The sequence below is a fragment of the Colossoma macropomum genome, unplaced genomic scaffold (genome assembly GCF_904425465.1).
Source record: "Colossoma macropomum unplaced genomic scaffold, Colossoma_macropomum, whole genome shotgun sequence".
NCBI lineage: Eukaryota > Metazoa > Chordata > Actinopteri > Characiformes > Serrasalmidae > Colossoma > Colossoma macropomum.
Genome location: NW_023495254.1, coordinates 552,118 through 570,662, shown reverse-complemented (window position 1 = coordinate 570,662; position 18,545 = coordinate 552,118). Strand labels below are relative to the sequence as shown.

At 39.9% G+C, this 18,545-nt stretch overlaps 1 protein-coding gene across 3 annotated transcripts in view; it reads left to right on the top strand.

The window, feature by feature from the left end:
• The window catches only part of sept9a (septin 9a), a 163,863-nt gene that overhangs the window by 41,536 nt on the left and 103,782 nt on the right, over positions 1–18,545 (top strand). Inside the window, exon 1 of one of the 3 annotated variants that reach the window (XM_036561470.1) lies at positions 12,792–13,127. The exons of the other annotated variants lie outside the window; for them this stretch is intronic. Within the exon in view, the coding sequence (XP_036417363.1) occupies positions 13,073–13,127 (55 nt within the window). The 5' untranslated portion in view covers positions 12,792–13,072. Of the gene's footprint in view, positions 1–12,791; positions 13,128–18,545 lie in introns of those variants that run through there. 3 annotated transcript variants of the gene reach the window in all.

Here is an 18,545-nt window from a genome sequence, read left to right as displayed (position 1 = left end):
CTTGCTCAAGTGTATTCCCTCTACAGAAGTCCCTGATTGGCTGGATCAGATGCATTAGTGTCCGTTAGATGCAGATTGGAACTGAACTCTCCAGGAAAGTGTTCAGATTAAAATTTTTTATATGCCGCATAGAAATATTCATGTGCTGTGTACACGATTCTAGGTAAATCGTTGGACTTTGGGATTAAAACATAGAATTTAGTTAGGGCTGCAACAAATATTCTATACCAGTGTGCAAAATAACCCCTGGTATTTGGGGGTCCCTTGTTGGCTGGTTACTCCAGCAATGGCTGGCTGCTAACTTACTCGCCATAGTGGCGCTGATTCTAGCTTCACTGGCAACAAAATGTTTGGTTTATTACTTCTTCTTTTGATCTTACACATCCCCCTTTGGTCTTCCGTTTAAGGAATGAATAACAATTCACTCTTTCCATGGAGCTCTTGCGAAATTGGGCAAGTCTTCAGATTTACAGCTATGCTAAGGCATATTATAACGTTTGTCAGAGGTATCCTGTGCATAGTTACTGTTGCTCTAGGCTATGAAGGACCAACTTGGTGAACCAGTTTGCTGTGGCAAAACCCTGAGGCAAAACAGTGCTGTTAGTTAAGAATACCAAAGAAAGAAGCTCTTGGATTTTAGGTGAAGCAGCTAAACAATGAGCGTTCCCTGAATTTGAATGAGGGCATTTATTTTACCCTAACAAACAGCATAACTTCATAATAAGTAACTTCATAATAAGTTTATTTTCAGGGACCCCCCAGAATTTTGATTTTGAGACATTCAGACGATCCAAGAGGTTAATTATGGGGTCTTGGACCCCCAGGACCCTCTGTATTTCACACTTTGTTCTATATAATCAGATAAAATTAAAGTAATGAAAATATTATGAAAAAAACAGAAAAGCAATTTGAATAAGTTCACCCATTTTTACGATGCCTTCCTTGCATCATTTATCAGTCCAACTGGGAACTTGTTTATGAGCTAAATGATAGCGAGTCACCAGTAGTTCTCAGTAGTAGCTCAACCTAAACAGAGCAGGACAAACTGCCTGAACATCACACTAAAACAGACCATTTATGGTCAGGCTTTTTCGTGTCAGTAAAATTGTCATTTCTTTTCAAAGCTGCAGTGATATCTCAGCACTAGTCAGAGGTCGGGTTGTTGAGATTCCATTCCTGACTGTCTGTAGTAGACCGGCCGGTTCAGTCCCAGCTTTTTCTAATATAGCTAGCTAGTATGCTCTCCACGGTGTTTGTTTCAGAGAATGAGATGGGACAGTTTGGCTCGGCCTCGGGTATAAAGCAGTTTGGAGCAGCTTGAAGATGAAAGAATCTATGTAGAATCTAAAACATTAAGATTAAGTGACCCTTATTAGTGCCACAACGGGGAAATTTCACCTCTGCATTTAACCCATCCGTGCAGTGAAACACCACATACACACTAGTGAATGCACACACTAGGGCGGAGCGGTGGGCAGCCCTATCCGCAGCACCCGGGGAGCAGCTGGGGGTCAGGTCCCTTGCTCAAGGGCACTTCAGTCACGTGCTGTCGGCTCAGGGAATCGAACCGGCCACCCTTCAGTGACAGGGCTGGTTCCCTAACCTCCAGCCAATGACTGCCCCCATGGTCACCTCTTCACTCAGTGACAAATCTTTAAGGCAGTGTGGTTAAAAGACGTTGTTTTCTCTGATCTTCTGCACTGAAACACTGTCAGGGTTGCCAGATTGAGCAGGATCCCCTGCATTGCATTTTCTACTACTTGCTCTGACAGTAATTGTTTATCAGTGATGTTTTTGCATTACTTTATAGTATTTCAAGTTTCATTAATTAATAGTAACAATAATATCACTTAAATAATAAACATAATAAACTATAAAAATAACAATAAATAATCACTGAAACACGTATCTTGAGCTTTGCTAATCTTACAGAATATTTAGATTTTGAGATGATATTTAACAGAATATTCAACAATTTAAAAATATCAAATAGTCCCAGATTTAGTGCAGCTACAAAGTACATGTGCAAGACTTTTCAGACCCGCCCACACACACCCACGCGCTCGTGCACACGCTACGTGCCAGTGACCGACAGCTGGGTGCACAGCTGCAAGTATGGGACATTTATATCTGTAACCTGCCTGCCTTAATTATTCCACACATTTAAAGCAGTACAGTCAGTCAGCCAGGACATGTTTGGAGTCTGAAATTAGCTTCTTTAGTTTTAGCACTGGAGCCATGAGGCTAATGTAGCTAACAAGTAATACATGTTTACACATTACCTATTAGTGGTAACTGCAGCCTAGATCATCACACATCAGGTATAATTCAGCTTGATACTAGCTTGGGGCTTGACCACTTAATGCAGGGTGCCAGACTGCCTGTACGTTGTGGTTGTGATGTCACAAAACATGGAGGTTTGGTTCCCTCTGATTGGTCTATCTTATATAGACAGTTGTCAAATTCTGTTATTTGGTTAAATTTTCCCTCTTAAAACTTACGACACCGTTTTTGATGTTTTTAGAGAAGTTGCAGCTCTTGCGATTTGAAAACTGCACTCCCTTAGATTGTGATTTCGATATACAAGCGATTTATCTTTCAGCCCTACCTTAATGTTTATTTGCACTTATTCTAATGCTGTATTGTGTTTTAACAGGCAAAATATGCTTATTGCCCAGATGAATGGTTTGTTTAGGTGTCTAGGATTTTTACACAGTACTGTATATGGTAAATATAGGTTCTACACAATCCTTTATTTATTTCATTTCCAGATAAAACATTAAGTTCAATTCATATAATTCAGCAGTACTCATTTTCCAGGAGATATCTCTGGGGAGTTTAGTTATAGGAAAATCCGCCTGCATAAAGAAGGAGAAAGTCAAAGGAAAATAAGTGGAAAAACAAGAGTTTGCAAAACTCGAGTTCAAAAAATGATGAATAGTAACACAGAAAACAGGACTCCTAACAACCACCTGCAAAACCTGGTAGACACCAAAACTGTCCCCATCAGATAAACAGCACTTAAAGCTTTAAGCTCCACCCCTGCTTTAGATCTGAAAACATCCACAGGTGTTTCTGTCCATCCTTCTACTGTGAGAAGACAACTCAGCGCTATGGGTCTGAAAGGATGTGTAGCTGTCAGGAAGCCTCACTTGCATGCAAACATTTTTGCCAATCCAACTGAATACATTCCGATTACAGGTTAAGACTGAGGTGTTTATTTGCTCTCTACACTCAACAATCTGATGGAAAATCTTCGTTTACATGCTCACTACAAGTAATCCAATCGAAAATGACACGTACGCGTGGAGTACCACTTAGTGTAGATGTTACCATGACAACGAGCATCACGTGAGTCCAGTCAGAGTGAGATGAGTTTTCAGCTGGTGCACTTGAGTTTTTAATTACTTTAAAATGATGTCAGATTCAGAAAAAAACGTCCTTCACATGTCCTTATTAAAGAAGGCCGAGAGGAAGACGTCGTGTTCTGAGACACATAAGCTGGACGTCCGTCCCACCGTCTTTTAAAGCTCAGAGCATAAACTTCGTCTCCTCTGTTGACCAGTCTCTGCTCCGCCATGTTGAACGTTATAAACTTTTGCCAGAGCCGGTTTATGAGTTCTGTGCTTTTGCCATGATGCGACGCACATGCGCAGAACATACTTACACGTTCCGACTGGAGATGTTATCAGATACAGGCGTTTACATGGCTATTATTCTTCTATTTATCTGATTATTTACAGGATTACCCACCTCATTCAATCAGATAGAAATCGTATTCCGAATGGCCTCAATCGGAATAGTCTAGTCTACATAGTCTACAGTCTACATACAGTATACATGTACGTGTTCTATTCTGATTGAGCTATTAGTCAGATTATTAATGGATTATTAGGTCTCACATAAACGTGGCTACTGAGAAAAGGAGACAGACACATCAAACAAAGAAGCTGAACAATGGACTGACCACCCCAGAGTCCAGACCTCAACATCACTGAATGTGTTTGGAAATACATAAATTGTGAGAAACAGAGAGTGCAACCAACTTCTACGACTGAACTTTGGAGGTGTGGAAAAATATCCCTAGAGATATAAAGAGTGACTCACTAAATACTGAAACAATGAAAGACTGAGAAATGGAGAATGTTGTTGAGGTGGTCTGTGTAATATCTTCTTTACCATGACTGGAAATTACAAATGCAAGACCTCTTTCAGAAGTATATATAACATATGGGCTCTTCGTCCTCGGCCAGGTGAACGCTGGAACGCTGTCTGATATTTTGTCGTTGCCATGTAAACACGGCCTTGTTGTAAAAGCAGCCAACACACTCAGCACAGAGTACACAGCAGCTGGAGAGCAACTCATGTTAGAGGTGAAGTGTGTGTGTGTGTGTGTGTGTGTGTGTGTGTGTGTGTGTGTCTAGCCTTATGTGGCAGTTCTATTCAGTGCTGATGTATCTCCACAGTCAGCAGCAGCACAGAGCTGTAGGTGAAGTGCGGACATGTGAATACGTGTGACGATGATTGGTGGGGTTTAATGGAGAAAGCATTTTGAATCCTTTAATGAGATTCATCATTTCCAGAAATACTTATCTCAGTGCTGAAGCTGTGCTTTGTTCTATTTGCTGTGTGGCACTTCTCGTCCAGTGGGCAGTCGTCTTGCTATATGGCGGCTGCTCTAGTCTTTCACCAGACTGAACAGATTAGAATCTCTAACCAGTACATAAGAGGCAGGCCCTTACTCTGCCCTCTAGTGGAGAACAGAGTTCAGACATCTTATGGTTCTTAAATATGAGAAGTGAAACATTCTAAACAAACTCATTTACTATTTGAAAATTCAAAATTTGGACACATCCCTGTTTCAAAAATGACCAAAGACAGAACAAAATAAGCTAACTTGAAAGACCAGGAGACTAAAGAGAACAAAGCTCATAAACTCAACAGGAACTCGGTCTTAACCCAAGAAAAAACTCTGCCAAATGCACTGAAAGCTAAAAAAAATGGATTTGTGACAGTTGGCATGTATGTGTCTGGCACTTGTCGCTGACCCTTTGTTGCAGTGTGTGCTGCTGGGACAGCTGCTGGTTGTGTATGTGTGTGTGAGTGTGTGTTCCCTAGGACAGCCACAACAGCTGAAACACAACCACATGCTGAAAAGGCAGCTCCATCTGCTTTAAGCCCGACTCCTGCAGTGAGCCTGATAACTACATTATGATATTTGTATAGAAGTCACTGCCAGCCAATCAGCAAGTACTGCTAGCAAAAAATACCTAAGTGTTTCTATTTGGCTAATAAGCTCCACCTGAGACAGCTTATATGCGGTAGAAGGTGATTGAAGCAGCCTTGCCTTAGGCAGAAGAGTCAGCTTAGCAATCAGCCTATTTTTTCTGTTAAAGCAAACAGCCATGAGAGGCTGTAAAGCACAACCTCAGTGGCTCATTGCTTTCATAAAACAACAGCAACATTTCATTAACATTTTGTCATATAATCATGAAAATATAACAGAGTTTTAACCCCTTAAAATCCCAGTCTTATTACATACTAAGGCTTATTACTCAGTAACTACAGGGACTTCAATGCAAACTGGCTGAGCTATTATTTGATAATAGAAGTGTGTAATAATGGGTCCTGGTCATTTAAGGGGTTAATGTAGAAACCCCCACCTTATGGGTAGGTTTTTCTCATCAAATTACCGCCGGAGCAATAATACTAATTTCTGCTAGTGTCTCTGTGCTATTTCCTTTGTTGTGTTAGCATCAGGCTAACAGTACCATCAATTTCCACACACTTTGGGTTTAATAATATGCATAGCAGATCCACCAAAAATAGCCATTTGAAGCTTGTAAGACATTCAGGTCACATATTCTTGGCTATATGTGTTACAGTTTTACACTGAATTCTACAGTAAATACTTCAGTTAAGAGCCTAACACTGAAAACTGAAAGTGGAGTTTTAGGTTTACGCAATAAGTTTAAGTAAAACCAGTTTCTTACTGAGGTTAAGAGTCATGTGAGGAAGTAAGTACATCCCATGAAATGTTTCCCTCTCTCTCTCTCTCTCTCTCTTTTTATTATTATTATTTTTTTTTCATATGTGGACATATCAGTATTTGTCAATATTTGATCCCTGATAGCAAGAGTATTTTCTGGGCAGCCCATAGGTGGTTAAGCAGAGTAATAGACAAAATTCCACTTACTATCATTCTTTTTCCACTCACAGTCAGTTCCTTCCTTTCTTTAGTTATACTTTGTAAATTAGTTTAGTACATAATTTTAATCTAGCTTAGTTTCAGCAACAACATTTTCTATAAAATCATTTTATATCAGGCCTAGTCATTAATTTTTTCTTTCAGTTGTTTTCAGTTGTGATATTTGTCTAAGCCTTTTTAGAAAATATTCTAATTATTATATTCTTATCAAGACAGCGGACCGATATATGCTTGCAATCTGGGATCATCAGTTAAACAAGTATGTATACCAAAAACAAGGGAAGTTCAATGGAAATTTGACTTTGCAATCATTTATTTTTTAGTGAGAGTCATTTTTTTTATGTTGAAAAAATGAGTATATCCCTGCTTTCAGCAACTAGTACTGCGCCCTTTGACAGAAACAACTTCATGTAGATGTTTCCTGTAACCATCTACCCATCTATCTCACATTCTTTCAACTATGTAATGTTCGAGGGGCTTCTTGCATGTATAGCCCATCCCCGGCCCGCACAGCATTTCAATGGGATTCAGGTCTGGGCTTTGACTAAGCTATTCCCTAACCTCCAATTTCCTCTTTTTGAGCTATTCCTTGGTGGATTTACTTGTATGTTTAGGATCATTATCCTTTTGGATGGTCCACTGCTTCAGCTTCTGCTTTTTAACAGATGGCCTCACCATCTCCTTCAGCATTCTCTGGTATGGAAGAGAATTCATAGATGATTCTGTGAAGTTAGCCAGGCCTTGAGGCAGCAAAGCAGCCCCAAACCATAACATTTCCACCACAATGCTTTACAGTTGGTGTTAGTTTCCTCTGATCGAATGTAGTCTTTGTTTTTACCAAACATGGCTTTTGGTACTGTGGCCAAACAACTCTATCTTTGACTCGTCTGTCCATAGCGAATTGTTCCAGAGGTCCTGGTCGTTGCCTAGCTATTCTTTAGTAAACGTTTTGGAGTTCATAGAGACTTCTTTTAGCATCTTACGGTCTGCTCTTGGGTTAAATTTGGTGGGACGGGCTGGCCTGGATATTTTGGCTGTGGTTTTAAATTTTCTCCACTTCCAGATGATCTTCCAGACAGTGGAATGATTGATTTCCAATAGTTTGGAAATCTTCTTACACCTCTGAGACTCATAGGCATCTATAAATGTCTTTTTTAAGGCCCTCAGAGAGCTCCTTTGATCTAGGAATGATGATACCATACACTCCAATAACAGTTATATAAAAGATGACAAAAATGTTCATTTTAAGTGTTAAATCACCTTAATCTTTTAATACCAGGTATCTATATGTCCAAATATGATGAAAAAGTCTTATTAAAGACTTATTTCTTCACATGACTGTATGTTTAGTGCTGTTTTAGGCCAGTTATTTCATTGACACTGTTATTTCATTGACACGCTGATGCCTGGTATCATTATGCTTATTGGTCCATGCGAGCAACATAACAGCGTATAATGCAGAATCCAGTTGTAGCGAGGCGGACATTGGTGTGTGCATATCGAGTATTTTCGAAGACTGCTCAGCCAATCAGTCTTTAGCACCAGAACTGTCCATTTTATAACATACATTTTGGGTCTGTCTGTGTGTATTTATGAGTGAGAGAAGAGTGGGGGAGACCCAGCGTTTGCCAGAAGAGCAGAAAAATCTACAGCGTGATTACTCACATAAGGACCAAAGTTTTCCTGTTTATGTAGGCCTGCAATGCATCATGTCTCAATGCAGCCTGCTTTAGTATAACAAGCCAGTGCTTTTCCAAACAGCAGACTCTTACTGACAGCCGAGTGTATCCATAGAGAGAAAGCACACAACTACACAACTAACCCCGACGCTGACATCTGTTCAAATACTGTAAATTCAAACGTAATTAAATTTTCCCACCTTGGCCCAAATGTAGCCAAGTTCATGTAGGGCTGCAACTGTCGAACATGTTCATTTGAACAGAACGAACATGGAAGTGATTAAGGTTTTCAAGCTGCTCAAAACCGGTTTAGGCTGGGGCACTCGCCAAACTCCATGCTGGCTTTAATGTCTGGTGCTGTATGAATAATTTAACTTCTGCTCTGGACAGCTAGCTAGGCTGTCTCATGTATTCTCAGTAGTAAATAAAACTCAGAACACGCCAGCTAGCTAGCAATCTGGAGCAGTCGACTTTTGGACTGCATCTGGACTAATTCTGCTGCCTCAGACTGCAATAGTCTCACAAGTCATTCCAAATAACAGTCTCCCATGAATCTGGTGTGCTGAGCTGTTAGCTGTGTGCTACTTATGACAAGATAGTGATTAGCTTGATAAACAGATGTGCGTGTTGGGGTCAGCTGCTTCATGATAAACGTGTCTGTTATTTGAACAGCTTTTCTTTTTGCGGATACTTATCGAATCAATCGAATATTATCATCACAGCTTGACAACCAAGAGATATTTGGTGTCTGAAGTTTGCTTTTTTAGTTTTAGCACATACTGCTAATGCTAAAAATAGACAAATGTCAGCTAAAATTAGGCTTCAAGATTTTGGCTACTGTTCTTAGCTAAGTGATGTACTTTAGTCCATTTTTATAGACAGTATGTCATAGGGGTGCCGGAAAAACTCGATTCTCAGATGCATCGCGATGCGGACGTGAACGATTCTGAATCGATTCATAAATGTCAAAAATCGATTTTCTAAATATTTTATTTATTCCGTAATGTTGACGGAACGTAAAATGCGGAACTTGGAAGTGGGTAAGTGGAGCCGAGATGCATCGATAATCGTTTTATAATCGCATCACAGCCTCTGAATCGTAATCGAATCGAATCGTGAGGTGCCTAAAGATTCCCATCCCTAGTATGTCATATAGTGTTAGAATATATGACCTTGGGTGTCTTATTGCTTTCATAAAACAGCATTTCTTCAACTTTTTTTTTCAATTTTGTAATATATATAATATATATTATCTATATATTATATATAATCATGACAACATAGCTGTGTTTAATGTAGAAACCTCCAACTTCAGTTATGGGTAGGTTTTTCTTATCAAATTACTACCGTAGCAATATATGCTAATTCCTAATGCTATTTCCTGTGTCATATTAGCATTAAGCTAACAGTGCCATCCATGTTCCCACACTTGGGTTAGACAGTATATAGTAGATCCAACAAAAACACAGCCATTTGAAGCTCGAAGACATCCAGGTAACGTATTCTTTGCTTTCTGTGTTACAGTTTTACACTGATTCATACAGTAAATACTTCAGCTCAAAGCCTAACAATGAGTGTGTTTACATGAACTCAATAATCCGATAACTGCAGAAAATCAGATTTTGTCAGTAATCTGATTAACACATTTACATGCACTTGAGTAATCAGATAATGGGAAACTCCAGGTCTACATGAGTCAGGCAGTAATCAGATTTCTGCTTTGCAACCAGCCAATAAACTCACAGAAGAAGACGTGAACGTAAACATAATGTAAAACTCAAACTTCACAGTGTGGCTGAGCCACTTTACCTGAAAATATGAACTTACATCGTCTAGAAGATGAAGAATATTCAAATCCTTTGTTTTGTGTTTGGTGTCAGCGCAGCTCCAACAGTGTTTTGCTGTGTCTCGTGACATCCACCGTCTGATCTCGCGCATGCGCAGACTGAGAAATCCGAAAGAAATCAAAGTAAGAGTTTACATGCACTGAGAAATCTGATTACTGAGCTAAAATCCAGCTCTCTTTATCGGATTTCTTAATCGGATTTCTAGATCGGAGTGTGTTGTTTACATGACCATTTGAATAATCAGGTAACTGCAGAAATCCGATTATGATCGGATTGTTGAGTGCATGTATACGCACTCACTGAAAACTAAAAGAGGAGCCTGCTAGCCTGTTGCTAGCGAGTTGATCTGCCTAGTTCTAGTTCTAGAAGATGATTTTAAACAAAATCAGGTTCTTACAGAGGCTACAGTCATGTGAAGAAGTAAGTACACTTCCCCTGAAGTGTTTCTCCCTTTTTATTATTATTATTTTTTACATATGTGCACAGATGTATACAAAAAAGAATGGAAATTTGACTTTGCAGTCATTTATTTAAAAAATGTGAGTCATTTTTAGGCCAGGTACACACCTGGTACAGGTACACACCCCCTTTGACAGAAACAGTTTTATGTAAACGTTTACTGTAACTGTCTACCAGTTTCTGACATCTACTGGGAGAAAGTTTGGCCCACTCCTTCAGGCAGAATTCTTTGAGGGGTTTCTTGCTTGTACAGCCTGTTTCCAATCCCCCCACAGCATTTCAATACAGATTAAGATCTGGGCTGGACCAACCAGACCAATCCTGTAGTCTCAAACTACCATAAATTCAGGAAATCTGCTCCTGTTTTCAGCTATGTGATCTACTTTAGTCCATTTTTATAGATAGCAGTATTTTATACAGTGTGAGAAACCACTCTGAACAAAACCTCGTATCTCCATTTCTGTCGATTTTAAGTTTTTGTCATATTTTGAAAGTGCCTGTTGCCCTTATGTTATCTTTAAATTTCAGGATAAATGCACCAAAAGAAACGGCCCAAAATGACTTGGAAGAAAGTCTGGTTCCATTGACTTACATTAAAAGTAAAGTAGGTTTTTTCCTTCTCCTGTAAAGTTACCATTTTGGAACAACAGCGATATTTAAGACCACTTAACATGTTTTGAGGCGAGTGTGTGATGATTTAGAACTGCAATTAGCACCGTGCTAATTGATACCTATGGCTTACATTACTTGTTAGCTACATTAGCCTTTTTGCTTCAGTGTAAAACTAAAAAAAGCAAACTTGGCACACCACAGATCTCCTCAAACGTCGTTTTTTTGCGGAACTATAACTACTTCCTCTGAGGTTTTTTGTGTGTGGGACTACACTGTGCTTTAATGTACTCAGTGGTAAATTTAAATGGATTTGTGCTTCCTGAGTATTTTCAAATACTAATATTTTTAGCTTTACTCAACTATAATAATGAGTAACAGAATCTACTTTCCCCTTAGTTCCACTTTAGGCATTAACATTTTGTTTCTAATTCTTGGGTTAATTTCATTCTGTTGTGTTGGTTCAGCTCCTGATCCGCTTTCCTGTTGTTTGGAGCTTTAGCTTGTTATTTTAGACCAAAGGCTAAAAAAAGAGAAGAATTAAACCTGATAATCTTCAGTTCCTGTATTCATAGATGCTGGATGTTCTCAGACGTTCCACTGCAGTTTTGTAAGTTACTCGACTGCTTCTTGATTGGTTTTATGAGCTGCTGCTATTTAGAGAGGTGATTCTGCTTTGACTGCAGTCCATATTTACCTGCAGTAACAGTGCTTGCACTGGAGGAGGGTTTGGGACACGCTACACACCTGCGGGTGGAGATGGTGGCAGACAGAGCTCTGATAGTGTGAGAGCTGGAGACGTTGTCACTGATTCAGAGCTGATTTATGGTGTCGGAGCTGATTTATGGTGGCCTTTGATTCCAGCGGCCCTTTAAGAGCTGCTGGCCTGAGGCCGCGCACAAATTCAGGAAACTTCAGGGGAAACTGCAGCTTTAACACAAAACCAAGAGCAGACTGGGCTTCCTCTGGACTCCTCCTGAAAAATGTGCAGCTGTGAACTGGATTCTGTGCTGTTATTCAGACTCTATATCTATCTATCTATCTATCTATCTATCTATCTATGTATCTATTTATCTGTTTGTCTGTCTGTCTGTCTGTCTGTCTATCTGTCTATCTATTGATCTATCTATCGATCTGGCTCTGTTTCTCTAGCTCTCTCTGATTCTCTCTCCACTCTCCTTTCTCTCTCTCTTTCACTCTCTTTCTCTCTCTATCAACCTCTGTCTCTTTTTCTCTTTCTCTCTCATCTACCTATCTATCTATCTACCTATCTATCTATCTATCTATCTATCTATCTATCTATCTAGCTGTCTCTTTCTCTTACTGATTCTCTCTCCATTCTCTCTGTTTCTCTCTCTCATTCTGTGTCACATTCTTTCTCTCCCATTCTCCTCTCTCTCTCTCTCTCTCTCTCTCTCTCTCTCTCTCTCTCTCTCTCTCTCTCTCTCTCTCATTCTGTTTCCACTTTCTCTGGGATCTCTCTTATGCTCTTCTCTCTCTGGGTTAATGAACTTTATCCACATGATGAGGAATTGAGTCACTTGTGGGGAGTGTGTGTGTGTGTGTGTGTGTGTGTGTGTGTGTGTGTGTGTGTGTGTGTGTGTGTGTGTGCGTGTGTGTGCACTGAACTCTCAAGAAAAAGTGGAGTGTTCACTGGGAGAACCATTTCAGGCAGAGATAAAAAGAGTGGGAGAGAGTGAGAGAGAGTGAGAGAGAGAGAGAGAGAGAGAGAGAGAGAGAGAGTGGAGAGAGAAGAAAGAGAGTGGAGGAGAAGAGAGTGGGACACAGAGAGAGAAGAAAAAAGAGAGAAAACAAGAGAGTAGAGAGGGTAAAGAAGGGGGTAGAGAGAGGAACAGAGGAGGGATAGTGTGAGGGATTGAAGGAGGAGAGAGAGTGATTGAGGAGAGAGAGAGAAAGAAGTGAAGGAAGAGAAAGAAAAAAAGAGAGGACAGAGTAGAGACAGTGGAGGGAGAGATAGAAAGAGAGAGTAAAGAGAGGGGAGTGAGAGAGAGAGAGTGGGGGTGGGGGTTTGTCATCACTCGCTCGTTCTGGAGTGCTGGAGGGAGGAAGTGGAGGAAGAGAAGTTTTGTCCTTTAAGAAGAAAGCGCTGCTCTCGGTCTGTGTCCAGCGGCGAGAGCTAGGCTGAGCTTTTTTTTTCCCTCCGTCGCCTCCTAATTTGGGATTTGTTTGGGGGCTGGAGACCGGAGTGCATGTGAGAGAGACAGTCTGCCTCGCTGGGAAAGTACGGAGCTTTAACATTCGCCCGGAAAATGTCCGAGTCCAGCGTTAATGTGCATTTGGAGGGAATTATTTCAGACTTTGAAGGTCAGTTTTCTTCATTTCTTGCACTGTGTGGGCAGCTTGGCTTTAAAGGAATAGGTCAACTAAACATGATTACATGGCTGAAAAGGAATGAAAGCTAGTTGCCACCAATTAGCTTAAAGATCCTATTTACATGGAGCTAATTGGTGGCTATTCACATCCATTCATTGTTAGCAGTGTTAGCATTTTTAACTTATGTATTCCTGAATGTATTTATAATGTTACATTTGTTTGTTTAGGGTATATATTAACAATAACACTTGTGGTTGTTACCGTTTATAAAGCTCGTGTTGTTTTTTTATGTAGTTTATTCCCCCCCGGGGTCCATTTATGTACCTTTATGCACCAAAAACAGTCATAGTTCATTTTTAGATTCCTCTGTTTGTCCTTAAAAATTACAGAGGCCATTCTTGCTACTGTGACTTTGATACTGAAATATGTGAGGTCTGTTTTGATTGGCTGTCCTGTGTTTGTCCAAAAAGCAGCTTTTATAACTTCAGTGTGAGTGGGCGGGGCTTAACCACTGCAGGCTGATTATGGTGATAAACACTCTCAGAATAAAAGGTACGAAACTGTCACTGGGGCAGTTCCGCTCTTGTCACTGGGGTGGAACCCTCAAGGGTACATCTCAGTACCTTTAGTCAGGGAACATAACTGTACCATAATCCATTGAAATTATATTTTCTAAGTTGTATTGACTCCCCACAGCCCGTCTCGTCTCCAGGCTTTTATTTTATTGTTTTATTTTCGGTTACGAAAAGGTAAAAAGGTACAAATTTGTACTTTTCACCTGGAAAAACTTATTTAAGGTTTACAGTTGGACCTTAAAACCACTGTTGAGTTGGGAAGCTACCACCAGTTTGGCTCCATCCTTATGCACTGTGAATTGGGTTGGAGCATAAAGATGGATCGTTTGGTGGCACCGGTTTGAAGATCCCTGTTCTACAGGGAACAAACTGAAGTAAATATGGCACTTTTCTAAACACTTCAGTGTACAATTTCTATTATTATTTACTTGCTGAGTTTCACATGTTGGAAAGAATAAAACATTAAATATAAAGTGTGCCATAACTTTTGCACTGGCCACATTTTATGTCAGATATTTTTCCCAATATTTTAAATTCAGTAAATAAACAGTAACTGCATTAAAATATGCTGAAGTGTGTCCTCAGAATTTGACCAGGGGGTGCCAAAACTTTTGCATACGACTGTATATCATGATTAATGTAACAGCTGGTTAATAACTAATAATCAATAACTAAATTAACTAAATACATTTGATATATAAAGTATTCTATCCGTATTTCTACTTGAGTAAAAGTACAGCGTACTCATAAATGTACTTTAGTATAAGAGTGAAAGTACTTTGAGTATTTGAAAATATTGTAATAAGTTACTTTGATGAACTAGCTCTGTTACTAGTTTTATTATTATCTGTGTAGCTGCTGATATGAAAAATGTGTTTATATTATGAAATAATATTGTAATTGTACTTTTTATCTTTCATACTGAAGCTACTATAGCAAGTAGTTTTGTGCTTTTACTCAAGTAAAAATACAGATAGAATATTTTTACTAGGAGTGCTCCATCTACCTCCGAGCGTTAGTCACTGAAACTGTGCCTGTCTGTCCGTCTGTCTGTCGGTCGGTCTGTCTGTCTGCTGTGTTTGTGTAGCTTTGCTGAGTGTGTGAGTGATGTGTATCGGGGAGGGGGTGTGTTTGTGTGTGTGTGTGTGTTGTGTGTTTGTGTGTGTGTGTGTGTGTGTGTGTGTTTGTGTGTGTGTGTGTGTGTGCGTGTGTTGTGTGTGTGTGTGTGTGTGTGTGTGTTGTGTGTTTGTGTGTGTGTGTGTTTTTTCTCTCAGCTGACAGTAAAACTCCTCACAGAGATAAAACCAGAAGAGCCTCACAAACCACAACCATAGAGACTGTAGAGAGAAACACCTGGACCCTCCTCACTCACTCACTCTCTCTCTCTCTCTCTCTCTTAATCTTTCTCTATCTCTCTCACTCTCACTCCCCTCTTTCTCTCTCTCACTCCCTCAATCACCCTCTCTTACTCTCTCTCTCTCAATCTCTTTCTCTATCTCTCTCTCACTCTCTCTCACTCCCCTCACTCACTCTCTCTCTCTCACTCTCTCCCTCACTCTCTCACTCCCCTCCCTCTTTCTCTCTCTCTCTCTCTCTCACACACTCACTCTCTGTTACTCTTTCTCTATCTCTATCTGCTCCTTCTTTCTCTCTTTTCTCTCTTCTTTCTATCTTTTCTCATGTGTCTTTCTTTCTCTGTCTTTTCTCTTTCTCTGTCTTTCTCTCTCTTCTCTCTTTTCTCTCTCTTTTTATGCTCTCTCCTTGCTCTCAATCTTCTCTCTATTGTCTTTCTCTCTTCTAGCCTCTGTCTTTTCTCTCTGTCTTTCTTTCTTTCTGTTTCTTTCTCCTTCTGTATTCTCTATTTTCTTTCTATCTTCCCTTTTTCTCTCTTTTCTCTATCTTTCTCTACTTTTTCTCTGTCTCTCTCTGTCTTTCTTTTTTCTCTCGCTAACTCTTTATTCTTTCATTTCTTCCTCTTTCTGCCTCCCTCTCTTTCTCGCTCTGATTCACTCTGTCATCCCTTTTTCTCCTCCCCTCTCCCCTCTCCTCTCTCAGCGCCTCAGCTGGATGAGCCCCTGACAGACACGCATACACCTCACAGCTGACACCCCCTCCTCCCTCTCTCTCTCTCTCTCTCTCTCTCTCTCTCACTCCTCTCTGCTCTTATCTGGTTCTCTGTATGTCATCACTTGGTATACATGTGTGTGTGTGTGTGTATGTGTGTGTGTGTGTTTCTTCCTCAGTGTGTCCAGAGACTTTGCGTTTGCTCTAAAGTCTTCATTACTGCAGGGCACGTTTTGAGCAGGGAGCTCTGGGGCTATAAAACATGCGAATATTGTAGCATATATCCATGTTTTTTAGCGCTGAGGTAAAAAGTAAATAAAACTCCTCTAAAAGTTAAAAGTCATTTTAAGTGTAAAGAACAAGTAATGCAAGGCATATTTGTTTATACAGCACACTGCATACACAAAGTGCTTTACATAAAATCAAAACAAAAACAGCATAAAGAGCATAAGTCATATTACAAACAGCAATGAAAAGTAAAATTCAAAGAAAAACATCTGATCAAAATACAATCAAATCAGAATAGAGTAAAACTAGGGCTGGGCAATTAATCGAAAAGTAATCGAAACCGGCATTCAGAACCTCTGACCGACGTAATCTTGCCCATGTCGGTTATTTCAATACCGCGTGTATGGTCACGTGACTCCGCCCCGTCCAGTCTGTGACATGGAAGCTAAGGCTACGTTCACACAGCAGGTAAAAGTGGCCCAAATCTGATTTTCTCATCATCAGTCATCAGTCCGAACAGATCCTAAACTGACCCGCATGCGCAAAAGAACAATATGTCACGTTGCTGCTTGTTGAGGTAAACAATCATGACTATGAACGAACACCAGTCGCTTCCGGAGCTTCAGTTTCATCTTCGCCAGCATCACAGGAGCCATCATGAAGCTTCACTGACTGACAGCTGGGCTCATCACTCAGAATGTGTTCAAGCTCGCCGTAAAAGGGGTGCGGTCACTCCTTTGGTTTGTGTCCTCGGATTCTTTAAACTTTACTTTCAGACTTTTAACTGTTCTTTGATGCTGCAGCCTCGCTCTCCTACAGCCGCGTTTGGCCATTTCTTTCAAAATCTCTTCAAACACGGAGGGTTTTGGGTGATTTCTACATTATGTCTTGAAACAAGGAAAATAATCTGCCACTAGAAGAAGACCGGTAAATTTACTTAAGACCAGCAACAAACCAGAAATAATTTGAATAATCTTTAATGGTGAAACGATTCACTCATTTTTGAATGCATCATTTATAATTCCTCCCAAAGCAGCTGTATCAATTGTAAAAGAGGACAGAATGGAATCATAGAAGCGACCGAATTGCAATTTATTAACAAAACAAAACTAGATATACAAGATTGTAAGTCATAATTATGATATAAATCATTATTATAAGATATTAAGTCATAATTCTGAGGAACTAAGTCATAATTATGAGGTACAATCTCATTATGGGATAGCACTTCATAAATACTACATACTTAGTCGTAATTATGAGATAGAGTCTCATGAGATATCAAGTCATAATTATGAGATTATAAGTCTTAGGATCATTAAGACAACAAAAGTTATAATCATGACATATTATCTCATCGTTAAGAGATAGGAAGTCATAATTATGAGATAGTAGTAATTTTAAGATATTAAGTCAAGATCGTGGGAAATTTTCTCATTATCAAAGCTTACAGAATGTCTTTTTTTTCCAGTGGCGGAAACAGAATTGAAAACCAGTGAATCATGAATTGAATCGATTCACTTTCAGCTCAAAGACTCACACCTCTAATATCCTCTTTACAGCCTCCTAATGAGAAACATTAGACATGTCGACTAGATTTACAGTGTTTTCAGCATAGCATCCGAGATGCCAAGGAGCTGAGTTGAGTTGAACGGTGTCTACACACTGTAGCTCTTAGGGGAGAAATTACAGAGGAAGAGCTGAGGCCTTTAGGTCACTAAAAAAGCCTCAGAATGTGTTACGTCCTTCAGTTTGGTGTAACTCTCACCACAAACACTCAGCATAACACCGACTCTGTGGCTCAGTGATAGCAGGTAGACAGAAGAGCTTTTTGTGTTTGTGCTCTATGGGTTATAATCAAAAACACTTCCACTCTTACCAGCTTATTTATCTGAAGCTAAATCTGTCCGTCAGGATTGCAGGCTGGGCGGCCTAAATCGGCTTCTTTTGGGAATTTGATGGACAGTCATTCCTTGCTTCAATGCTGACAAGTTGGATGGGCGTGATAGCTGTTGGGTCTTCATTCCTACAAAAAGAAAAACCCTAATTATGCAGGCGTTCAGATGCTTTCATGTTGCAGAACTTGGCTTTTTGGTGTGTGGCTATTTGTGGAGCTTATATGTTGAACTGACCACATTGTAAAGCTAATTATGAGTCCCTTTTCTACCTACTCTCCAATGCAGCAGTTTGGCGAGCTCAGAAAAAAACAGATGGTCTACAGTTAAGGCGGGTCAATTGTTTTGACTGTTTGTGAATTAAAACGTCAATGACAATTATTAATGCACTCACTCATGCAATCATCTGACTTGCTGTCATTGAGATTAGCTAGAGAAATAAACATCTACCTGCTAGCGAGGGTGTTGCAATAATAATTGTGACACGCTTACTTGTTATTATGTTACTTTGATGCTGCATGATTGCCTTGACTGTGGTGCCAAGGATGTATTTCTAAAGACTCAGCTGAAAAAGCTGAGGTAGGGCTTGTACCTCTAGCTAGGTTAAATATGAAAGCGGTCGTTATCTAGAACTAGAAATAGTGAGA